Source organism: Neoarius graeffei, chromosome 17 (assembly GCF_027579695.1).
Source record: "Neoarius graeffei isolate fNeoGra1 chromosome 17, fNeoGra1.pri, whole genome shotgun sequence".
Taxonomy (NCBI): Eukaryota; Metazoa; Chordata; class Actinopteri; order Siluriformes; family Ariidae; genus Neoarius; species Neoarius graeffei.
The window spans coordinates 53,236,570-53,249,521 of record NC_083585.1 but is presented as its reverse complement, the minus strand read 5'-3'; the positions used below and the strand labels follow the sequence as shown (position 1 = coordinate 53,249,521).

General features: G+C 44.9%; 1 protein-coding gene across 1 annotated transcript in view; it reads left to right on the top strand.

The window, feature by feature from the left end:
• Window positions 1-12,952, top strand: part of nbeab (neurobeachin b) — a 793,085-nt gene that overhangs the window by 337,116 nt on the left and 443,017 nt on the right. Inside the window, exons 31-32 of the mRNA XM_060943557.1 lie at window positions 2,265-2,394; window positions 10,186-10,313. Coding sequence (XP_060799540.1) covers window positions 2,265-2,394; window positions 10,186-10,313 — 258 coding nt within the window. The remainder of the gene's footprint in view (window positions 1-2,264; window positions 2,395-10,185; window positions 10,314-12,952) is intronic.

The following is a 12,952-nucleotide window of genomic DNA, read 5'->3' as shown; positions in this document are numbered from 1 at the left end:
AGGGCCTGACTAGCCTTTGGTAACACACTAAACGAATTATCTTTCATTTTTGGCACTTTTTCTATTTGTGTAGATGGGAAGACATACTGAGAATCCAAATCGCCAACATTTGAAATAATAATTGTTTTGAATTATTTCTTGTCTTATTTAATGAAGGCTGTAATAGAATTAGCCTACATTTGGCTTAAGCTGGATGAGACAGAGACATAATTTTATAGCCATTTGTTAAACAGCTGACAGGGAACGTAATTAACCGTTCCGGGAATGAAATGTTTTTGTTCTAACCGGTTCGGGAACATCTATTTAATGGTGGAACCCAAAACCGGAAACGTTAAAATTCCGTTTCTGTTCGGAATGAACCAATAGGAAAAAAAATTCTGGTTCAAAGCCCTGTTTATAATTGCACGAACTGTCAACAAAACATATTAGTTCCTGTTAGTGATCGCATTACAGCAGCTATCAAGAGCTGTTCTCTCACCAGCCTCTATTTTCTCTCAAAGAAGATGGAAAACTTTAAGTTGTAAAGCACTGACACTGGAGACTCCTTCCAAAAATGTTGCAAAAATGTCACCTCATGGAAAACTTCACCATATACATACCATATATTTTTTATGAAATATCACCACGTTTTTAATGTTTATTGTTCGGCTCAGATTATGTGCAGCGTCCACCATTCAACTGAGTAAGCTGTTGCTATAGAAACAATCATATATGAGAAGGAGTACATTGATATAAACCTGTTATTTAATTCTGAGCTGCACTGCTATCAGAGCGGGCGTTCTATAAAACTCTGACCTGTCACATGAGAATTTAACACTATTATGGTATGCAGTGTCTTGCAAAAGTATTCATCCCCCTTGGTGTTTGTCCTGTTTTGTCGCATTACAAGCTGGAATTAAAATAGATTTTTGGAGGGTTAGCACCATTTCAATTACACAACGTGCCTACAACTTTAAAGGTACAACTTGTTTTTTATTGTGACACAAACAATAATTAAGATGAAAAAACAGAAATCTGGAGTGTGCATAGGTATTCACCCCCCCCCAAAGTCAATACTTTGTAGAGCCACCTTTTGCTGCAATTACAGCTGCAAGTCTCTTGGGGTATGTCTCTATTAGCTTAGCACATCCAACCACTGGGATTTTTGCCCATTCCTCAAGGCAAAACTGCTCCAACTCCTTCACGTTAGATGGGTTGCGCTGGTGTACAGCAATCTTCAAGTTATGCCACAGATTCTCAGTTGGATTGAGGTCTGGGCTTTGACTAGGCCATTCCAAGACATTTAAAACTTTCCTTTTAAACCACTCCAGTGTAGCTTTAGCAGTATGTTTCGGGTCATTGTCCTGCTGGAACGTGAACCTTCATCCCAGTCTCAAAGCTCTGGCCAACTCGAACAGGTTTTCCTCTAGAATTGCCCTGTATTTAGTGCCATCCATCTTTCCTTCAGTCCTGACCAGCTTTCCTGTCCCTGCAGATGAAAAATATCCCCACAGCATGATCCTGCCACCACCATGCTTCACTGTAGGAATAGTGTTCTCAAGGTGATGGGTTTATGCCACATATGGCATTTCCCATGATGGCCAAAAAGATCAATTTTAGTCTCATTTGATCAGAGAATCTTCTTCCATGTGTTTGGGGAGTCTGTAACATGCTTTTGGACAAACTCCAAACGTGTTTTCTTTCTTTTTTTTTCTTTCCTCAATGGCTTTTTTCTGGTCACTCTTCCATAAAGCCCTGCTCTGTGGAGTGTACAGCTTAAAGTGGTCCTAGATAATCTAAAACTATCGCAGATCGATATCGATTAGTTCTTATGTCCAATAATATTGGATGGTAACTCTATAGTAATGATGTAAAGTAAAAGTGCTGGTTCACTGCTGTCCACCAGGCACCCTGCAGAGTCACACCATAATAAATGTTGCGGTGTTGTTTCTGGGACATGGCAGGCAGTGTCAAAGAAAGGAATGAATATGTATACGTATGTAATATGTCCACTGATCAGGAGCTCTGCTTTCAGGCAGTGACTAATATATATGAGGGTAAGTCAAAAAGCTCTAAGACAGATGTTATAATTTCAAAAGGTGTGAAAGACATCCCCCAGACTTCTACAAAGAAGGAATTCTCCAATGGAAACACTGCTTGCAGAAGTGTTTAGACTTACATGGAGGATATGTAGAGAAATAGCTTTGTTATTTTCATAAATAAAGACTTTTGTTCAATTTGTCTAAGAACTTTTTGACTTACCCTTGTATTCTCATGTCTGTTAGGAGCTACAGATCCTGCCACTTCCTCCTGCTCATCTTCATCCACCAGCTTTGTGAATGGAGCCACCAGTAAGAACCTTCCTGCAGTGCAGACGGTTGGGCCCATGCCCGAGGACACCATGGAGAATATGAGGTGAGACAGTGCACATTCATTCATTCATTCATTCATTCATTCACTACAGTTGTATTTGTTTAAATCCTGAGCCTTGGAGTTTGAATACTGCAACCGTTCCCTTCAAGGAGCAATCGTCACGGTGTAGGTTTGTTACCTGTCGTCTCTGGAGCTCTTCTAGAACTGGGAAGCTATTTCGAATACACTGTGCAGAGAGGAGCAGAGCACCACTCACGCTTTTGTCTTAAAAAAAAAAATTAGACTTAAATACATTCTCATCAAGAGCAAACAGTACTGACGAATGTAAAAAATGCAACTGGAAACTTCAGAACCACACATCCATACAAAGTAGAAAAACAACAACAACAACATGGATGCCCCGTGTTTGTTAGCAAAAATCTATCTAGCTAACTGTGATGAGGGATCTCATCTCATTATCTGTAGCCGCTTTATCCTGTTCTACAGGGTCGCAGGCAAGCTGGAGCCTATCCCAGCTGACTACGGGCGAAAGGCGGGGTGCACCCTGGACAAGTCGCCAGGTCATCACAGGGCTGACACATAGACACAGACAACCATTCACACTCACATTCACACCTACGGTCAATTTAGAGCCACCAGTTAACCTAACCTGCATGTCTTTGGACTGTGGGGGAAACCGGAGCACCCGGAGGAAACCCACGCGGACACGGGGAGAACATGCAAACTCCGCACAGAAAGGCCCTCGCCGGCCACGGGGCTCGAACCCGGACCTTCTTGCTGTGAGGCGACAGCGCTAACCACTACACCACCATGCCGCCCCCATGATGAGGGATATATATTCAAAACATTCACATCTCTGTTACAAATTTATCAAGCGAATATATCTGTATATTGATGAATCTAAAGGAAATCCATGTCGGGACTGTATATACAGTATTGAAACATAACTTGTACGATGATGTTTATTGTTAAAGCTGTGAGCAGCCATGTTGATTCGATGTCAATTGTTGAACTCGGCGTTGAGGAGACCGGAGTGGGCGCTTTCTTCAGGTTTTCCGAGTCGAAGTTTTAGTCAAATGTAGCATTAGGTTAGTTTCCTCTCTCTCTAGCTAACTCTATGCACTCTCTCTCTGTGTGTGTGTGTGTGTGTGTGTGTGTGTGTGAGAGGTGTAGCTGGCTTTACACCAAGATAATATTGTAAATAAAAAATTTGGGTTGAATGATTTTATTTGGTTGAATTAAAGGTTAACAATAAAGCAAAATAGCTGAGTGTAATTAAAATAAAGAAAATTGTGAAAAGAAGTGGCGATGAAGCTTTCGTTTACAGCTGGGTTTTTTCATGAAGTGGAGAAAATCAGAAAAACTGTTGACTGAAAATGATCTCCTGTTAAAGTGAGCACAGTGTGTAATCAGACGCAACTCCACGGTCTCCAGCCGTCTGTCGGACAGAGTTACCACTCACGCTTTCTGCATGCTGCCGCGAACGACATTTAATTTATTTCATTAATTAATTAATTTATGTTGTATTTATTTATTTATTTATTTATTTATTTATTTATTTCCATAAAGATAAGTGCACCTGGCCATCAGGATTTATTCTATCTTATCTTAACTTTATCCTATCTATCTATCTATCTATCTATCTATCTATCTATCTATCTATCTATCTATCTATCTATCTATCTATCTATCTATCTATCTATCTAGTTATTAATTGATTGATTGATTTCAGACTTGGGGCATCTGATCACCGGTGTTTATTGTATTCTATCTTATCTATTTATCTATTTATTTATGCACTCATCCATCCATCCATTTATTTATTTGGTTGGTTAGTGCTTCTGGACATCGGTGCTAATTGTAATCTACCTTTCTTGTTTGTTTTTTTGTTTGTCTGTTCGTTCATTTTACTTTATGGCAAATTATGTTGATGTGTTTTTCCCCCTCACCAATCATCCAGTGCATTCTGTGTGTGTGTGTGTGTGTGTGTGTGTGTGTATCTGGTGCTGGTACATATTAAAAAAGAACAATGCAGCAGCGGAGCATTGCCACCAGAGGGGGACTGCGGTCAGTGTGTGTGTGTGTGTGTGTGTGTGTGTGTGTAGAGTCTATTCTGACCTTGAGTCCATTCATTTTCAAAACAGAAAACACATAGCCTACGTGCTGTCTGCATGCAAAAAAGTGGACTGTGTGTGTGTGTATCTCTGTCTGTCTGTCTGTCTGTTTCTCTCTCTCATATATATATATATATATATATATATATATATATATATATATATATATATGATTGAGAGAGAGAAAGAGAGAGACACTCTTTTCTCTCTGGGGGTCTTTCCACTTGAGACACACACACACACACACACACACACACACACACGGACACTCTTTGGCTCTTCTCCTACACTCGGAATGGCAGATCAGTTGCCATGGCAGCAGTAACGGGCAGCATTCAGAGAGCGTGTGAAGTCAATGATGAAGGTGTCTGGCTGCAGCAGCTCTGATGTCTAACCCGAGTTCGGCTCAGACACACTCACTCACAAGCGCATCACTCTCACTAATCCTCACCTGAGCAGCGATTTAACTCTCTTTATCATTCTTCCTCACATCAACGTCTTCATCCAGAAATATACAAGAAAATCATCTGAAATATTCACAAATCTATCACCCAAACACCAGCATGTTGCTCTGATATTCCATTTTATCCCACAGCGGTGTTGGATTCTCCATCCTGACTGGTCGGAGGGTGTTGGGGAATTTCTGTGCAGCTGCACACCACAGCTTTCTATTCATGCGTTATTGTTACTATAGTAACAGCTCATACACCACAGCTTGTATCGCAGGTGCTTCACATTATTATAAAGTATTTTTAATAAGCAGGTATCAGTGTGTTGATGTGATGAAGTTTTCTGTGAGATGTTTCTGCGGAAGGAGTCTCCAGTCTGACTGCTTTCTTTGTTTCGCAGTAACACGCTGCCTTTTTTCACTCCATTGCTGCAGTGTAAGAGGAATAAAACACTTCAGGATGTGTTGATATTACAAATTAATCAACATCGGAATGGAAATCTCACACACACACACACACACACACACACACACACACACACACACACACACACACCATCCGGCGTGACAGGAGGACTTTTCTGTAGGCTGCATTAAGCAGTGTGGGAACTGTGGCTCAGGGTGGCTGTGTTTATACACCGTGAGGACATGGGACTTAGAATGTGATGCGGATTCTGACATGGGCGTGGCACCCCCAAGTATTTTCTGACCCTTATATTCCAGAAATTTTGCAACTATTACTTTTAAAACAATTAAATAACAGAATTTTTGTCCATTTGTTGCTACATTTAATGTTGCAGAACATCAGGGAAAACAGTTTTCACTAATATTCCCTCATTTTTTCTCTCTTGATGTTAATAAGACAAAAATACGTCATGACGTGTGTCCTTTTCATGTTACTGAGAAACCTCAAAGTCTTTCTTTCTTTTCAACAGTCTTTTTTTTCTTTTTGAACAATCTTGTATTTTTTCTTGTCTATATTGTTTAGTAGTTTGTTTTATTTATTAGTTTTTGTTAATTTTTTTGTTTCTTTGTTTTTTCTTTCATCAAACCTATATTTCTGCCTTTTTTGTTTGATTGTTCTTTCTTTCTTTCTTTCTTTCTTTCTTTCTTTCTTTCTTTCTTTCTCTCAAAGTTCTGTTTTCTTTTTTGTTTGTTTGTTGCTTCTTTTCTATTTCTCATTTGTTTCTTTGGTTTGTTATTTTTTTTTTACCATATCTCTATCTAGGGCGGCACGGTGGTGTAGTGGTTAGCGCTGTCGCCTCACAGCAAGAAGGTCTGGGTTCGAGCCCCGGGGCCGGCGAGGGCCTTTCTGTGCGGAGTTTGCATGTTCTCCCCGTGTCCGCGTGGGTTTCCTCCGGGTGCTCCGGTTTCCCCCACAGTCCAAAGACATGCAGGTTAGGTTAACTGGTGACTCTAAATTGACCGTAGGTATGAATGTGAGTGTGAATGGTTGTCTGTGTCTATGTGTCAGCCCTGTGATGACCTGGCGACTTGTCCAGGGTGTACCCCGCCTTTCGCCCGTAGTCAGCTGGGATAGGCTCCAGCTTGCCTGCGACCCTGTAGAAGGATAAAGCGGCTAGAGATAATGAGATGAGATATCTCTATCTATCTATCTATCTATCTATCTATCTATCTATCTATCTATCTATCTATCTTGACAGTTAAAAATTACTATGATTTGAGAAATCTAAAGTGCTCCCCATTCCACCCATTTTTTTCTTATTGTGAATGTGAGTGTGAATGGTTGTCTGTGTCTATGTGTCAGCCCTGTGATGACCTGGCGACTTGTCCAGGGTGTACCCCGCCTTTCGCCCGTAGTCAGCTGGGATAGGCTCCAGCTTGCCTGCGACCCTGTAGAGCAGGATAAAGCGGCTACAGATAATGAGATGAGATGAGATGAATGAGATGATTCTTGGCCAGTCCCTACTACACTCCCCACTACACTCCCCAGTACAGCTCCCATTACAGTCCCCACTACAGTCCCTACAACAGTCCCCACTACACTCCCCACTACAGTCCCCACTACACTCCCCACTACAGCTCTCTCTACAGTCCCCAGTACACTCCCACTACAGTCCCTACTACAGCTCCCACTACACTCCCCACTACAGTCCCCACTACATTCCCTACAACAGCTCCCACTACACTCCCCACTCCAGCTCTCACTACAGTCCCCACTACACTCCCCACTACAGCTCTCTCTACAGTCCCCAGTACACTCCTACTACAGCTCCCACTACACTCCCCACTATAGTCCCCACTACAGCTCCCACTATAGTCCCCAATACAGCTCACACTACAGTTCCCACTACAGTCCCTACAAAAGCTACCACTACACGCCCCACTACAGCTCTTACTACACTCCCCACTACAGTCCCCACTACACTCCCCACTACAGCTCTCTCTACAGTCTCCAGTACACTCCCACTACAGCTTCCACTACACTCCCCACTACAGCTCTCTCTACAGTCCCCAGTACACTCCCACTACAGCTCCCACTACAGCTCCCACTACACTCCCCACTACAGCTCTCTCTACATTCCCCAGTACACTCCCACTACAGCTCCCACTACACTCCCCACTATAGTCCCCACTACAGCTCCCACTATAGTTCCCAATACAGCTCACACTACAGTCCCCACTACAGTCCCTACAACAGCTCCCACTACAGCTCCCACTACAGCTCTCACTACACTCCCCACTACAGCTCCCACTACACTCCCCACTATAGTCCCCACTACAGCTCCCACTACAGTCCCCACTACAGCTCCCACTACACTCCCCACTACAGCTCTCACTACACTCCCCATTACAGTCCCCACTACAGTCCCCACTACACTCCCTACTACAGCTCTCGCTACAGTCCCCACTACACTCCCACTACAGCTCCCACTATGCTCCCCACTACAGCTCCCACTATAGTCCCCAATACAGCTCCCACTCCAGTCCTCACTACAGCTCCCACTCCAGTCCCCACTACAGCTCCCACTCCAGTCCCCACTACAGCTCCCACTCCAGTCCCCACTACAGCTCCCACTCCAGTCCCCACTACAGCTCCCACTCCAGTCCCCATTACAGCTCCCATTCCAGTCCCCACTACAGCTCCCACTCCAGTCCCCACTACAGCTCTCACTACAGTCCCCACACCAGTTCCCACTACAGCCCCCACTCCAGTTCCCACTCCAGTCCCCACTCCAGCTCCCACTCTAGTCCCCAGTGAAGCTCCCTCTATAGTCCCCACTACAGCTCCCTGTACAGTCCCCACTACAGCTCCCACTCCAGTCCCCACTAAAGGTCCCACTCCAGTCACTACTAACGCCCCCACTCCAGTCCCCACTACAGCCCCCACTACAGCTTCCACTCCAGTCCCCACTACAGCTCCCTCTACAGTCCCCACTACAGCTCCCTCTACAGTCCCCACTACAGCTCCCTGTACAGTCCCCACTACAGCTCCCACTCCAGTCCCCACTAAAGCTCCCACTCCAGTACCCACTAAAGCCCCCATTCCAGTCCCCACTACAGCCCCCACTACAGCTCCCACTCCAGGCGCCACTAAAGCTCCCTCTACAGCCCCCACTACAGCTCCCACTCCAGGCCCCACTACAGCTCCCTCTACAGTCCCCACTACAGCTTCTACTACAGCCCCCACTACAGCTCCCTGTACAGTCCCCACTACAGCTTCTACTACAGCCCCCACTACAGCTCCCACTCCAGTCCCCACTAAAGCTCACTCTACAGTCCCCACTACAACTCCCTGCACAGTCCCCACTACAGCTTCCACTACAGCTCCCACTACAGCCCCCACTAAAGCTCCCTCTACAGTCCCCACTAAAGCTCCCTCTACAGTCCCCGCTAAAGCTCCCTCTACAGTCCCCACTCCAGCCCCCACTACAGGCCCCACTCCAGTCCCCAATACAGCTCTCACTACAGTCCCCACAACAGCTCCCACTCCAGTCCCCACTACAGCTCCCACTCCAGTCCCCACTACAGCTCTCACTACAGTCCCCACTCCAGTTCCCACTACAGCCCCCACTCCAGTTCCCACTCCAGTTCCCATGCCAGCTCTCACTCCAGTCCCCACTGAAGCTCCCTCTACAGTCCCCACTACAGCTCCCTGTACAGTCCCCACTACAGCTTCTACTACAGCTCCCACTCCAGTCCCCACTAAAGCTCACTCTACAGTCCCCACTACAGCTTCCTGTATAGTCCCCACTCCAGTCCCCACTCCCGCTCCCACTCCAGCCCGCATGACAGCTCCCACTCCAGTCCCCACTACATCTCCCACTCCAGTCCCCATTACAGCTCCTACTACAGTCCCCACTACATCTCCCACTACAGTCCCGACTACAGCTCCCTCTACAGTCCGCACTACAGCTTCCACTACAGCTCCCACTCCAGGCCCCACTACAGCTCCCTGTACATTCCGCACTACAGCTTCCACTACAGCCCCCACCACATTCCCCACCCAACAGCCAGTTCTCCTCTATCATACTACAGCTATCAGTGTGAGAAGGTGAAGAACGTCATGCACTTTCTCTGAGACATGTGAAGCCAGCCAACCACATCTTTTTAAACTCAACAAACTCAAAGGGAAGTGCTGTCTGCCCTCTTCCTCATACATCACAGACACTCACGATCGTCTCGTGTCCCTGTGATTGACAGGTGAGAAAGAGAGTATGCTCTCCATCCCATGCAGAGAGCATGGCTGATTTGGGTGTCTAAAGCCCCTTTCACATTCAGAACCCCTTAACGTAGGAGATAAAACCAACATGGGATAGATCTCAGATTTTCATTCCCACTCAGTCTTCCATAATGGAAGAGTAACGATAATGATTATGTTTTCTCACCTGACTGTATTTAACAGAGTGCAAACCTCCGCGAGACATGTAAAACATCTATGCGACCGGATGTGACCATGATAATATTATTCATGAGGTGGTTTCTATGGACACCTGTTTCGTAGAGAAAGCCTATAATCTTGTCAGATACGGCATTATCATGAGAAATCGTACCAGATATCTGATGAGCGGTTTCATCTTCGGCAGCCAAAGGTCTTTTTTTCAGACCAATTTCTAGCTATATCTGAAGAGGTTTTCTTTGCTTGGTGTTTTGAGTTTGACGCTGGTTGCTTTACATTGAGACAATATCATTTGTTACCCCTAGCAACGTCATGACCAGTCACAACATGTTAATCTGATGGGCTCGATTCCCATTACTAGGTCTCCAGGGGATAGATTAATGTATCAACTCTCTCTCTCTCTCTCTCAGTATCACTGCTAAGTTGGAGCGAGCCCTCGAGAAGGTTGCCCCCTTACTGAGGGAGATCTTCGTGGACTTTGCACCCTTCCTGAGCCGCACTCTTCTGGGCAGCCATGGCCAAGAGCTTCTTATTGAAGGTACAGGATTATTTTAATAAGTAAATAATATGAAAAGCAATTTTTGCTCTCCATGTGTTTGTTAATTTATTTAACTATAATAAGAAAATCGACTGAAAGCGTTGGTGTCCGAGCTCTCATTATCATAACTACTGGTTAAGAGCTGAGTTTCATTAAAGAGAGAGAGAGAGAGAGAGAGAGAGAGAGAATTATTAATATGTCATAGGAAAGTGAATGATTCATGCTCGTTTTTGTTGAACATGGCAGCAGACTTCACTGGAACAACCTCACAGTTGCTTTTGGACCACAGTGACCCGAAGTAGTGGAAGGGAAAGAAAACACACACACACACACACACACATTCACACCCAGACATCATCTTCTGAAACACAAACACACAGACTGTGTTCTGTGCCTCAGTCCAGCTGAGTGTAGCAAAGCCTCCAGTGCTCATCAATAGCAGTTTGTTCGTTTTAATGTATTCCTGCAGGTGGAAACCTCAAGACACATGATTACAGCAGTGTAAATATGTGTTCCTGTGTGAGGAACACCCTGGTAATGACAGAAACACACACACACCACATACACACTGGAACTTTTCACACATTGAAGGCCAAACTCCTGTCTATCCAATGATTATTCAGATGACGTAGATTCACAGAGTGGATCCTGGGTGAAGTATTGGTCTGAGATGTCGCTCTCACACTCTGATTTAATCCTGACATCATAATACCACTTTAATAAGAACTTGTTCTTGAGTCTAACAGTGGAACCCAGTGTGTTCTTCTGCTATTGCCTGCTGAGATGCTTTTCTGCTCACCACGGTTGTAAAGAGTTGCTATGAGTTGCTATATCCTTCCTGGCAAAAAAAGCTCAAACCAACCTTTCCATTTCTCTCTGACCTCTCTTATCAACAAGGTGTTTGTTTCCACCCACATAACTGTCGCTGCTCACTCAATGTTTTTTGTTTTTCGCACCATTCTGTCTGTGTAAACTCTACAGCCTGTTGTTGTTATGTGTGAAAACCCCAGGAGATCAGCCATTTCTGAAATCCTCAAACCAGTCCATCTGACTCAAACCAACACCCATGCCACGGTTAAAGTCAGTCACACTTTGAGATCACAATTTTTCCCCTTCTGATGTTTGAAGTGAACATTATCAAGAACTGAAGTTCTTGATTTGTATCTACATGATTTGATGCATTGTGCTGTCAAGGGATTAGCTGATTAGGTAACTGCATAAAACAGCAGGTGGATGGGGGTTCCTATTAAAGTGGCCAGTGAGTGTACAGCACACATAATATTTACATTAATGTCCCTTAGCAAGTTTCACCCTGACCAGACACTTTTGGTAGCCCTCACCAAGCTTCTGGCAGAATTCCATCCATCCATCCATTATCTGTAGCTGCTTATCCTGTTCTCCAGGGTCGCAGGCAAGCTGGAGCCTATCGCAGCTGACTATGGGCGAGAGGCAGGGTACACCCTCGACACGTCGCCAGGTTATCGCAGGGCTGACACATAGAGACAAACAACCATTCATATTCACACCTATGGCCAATTTAGAGCCACCAATTAGCCTAACCTGCATGTCTTTGGACTGTGGGGGAAACCGGAGCACCCGGAGGAAACCCACGCGGACACGGGTAGAGCATGCAAACTCCACACAGAAAAGCCCTTGTTGGCTGCTGGGTTTGAACCCAGGACCTTCTTGCTGTGAGGCGACAGTGCTAACCATTACACCATCGTGCCACCCCTGGCAGAATTCTGGTTGGATATTTGATCACTATGCTAGCCTGAATTGGTAGAGTTCAGTTTGTTTCCTGACACTGACCTGACTTTTAAACACTGTCCACGTATTTTTGAAAGGGTTGAGGTCAGGACTTGTTTTAAGCTTAATGTTCACCTACTTTATCCTTCACAACCAGTTTCGATACGTGTTTGGGGTCATTGTCCTGTTGGAACACCCAATTGTATCCAGGTTTCTGATGGCTTGGTGTTATCCCGAAGAATTCTGAGGTAGCCGTCCTCCTTCATCCACAGCTCCAGAGTATAATGCTACCACCACCATGCTGAAGAGTTGGTCCAGTGTTCCTCTGGACCTCTGGTCATTGAGGCCAAACAACTCAACCTTTTCTCATCTGACCATAAAACTTTCCTTCAGAAGGCTTTTTCTTTGTCCATATGGTCAGCTGCAAACTTTAGTTGAGCTTGAAGGGGTTGATTTTGGAGCTGGGTTTCTTTCTTGGACAGCAGCCTCTCAGCCCATGGCAATGTAAAGCTCACTTGACTGTAGATTGTGACACTGGTGCTCCAGCAGCTTTCCATTCATGGCAGGCCTGTACCTTGGTGGTTCCTGGGTTGTTCCTGACCATTCAAACCAAGTTCCTCTCAGCTGAGTGGGACATTTTGGGTCTTATGTACAGTTGTTTGAACTGATGATCTTGGAATCTGCAGTTGTTTAGAAATGGTTCCAAGACACATTCCTGTGTTCTGTAAATCTGTGCTAATCTTTCTCAGATCTTCACTGAGCTCCTTGGACTTATACATTGTACCGTGTGTTGATAAATCCAATTATGTCAAATAAACCCTTTTTTAATGTTGTGCACAGAGAAGCTACCATGTCTGTGTCTGTAAACTTCTGACCACAACTGTATGTTTTTG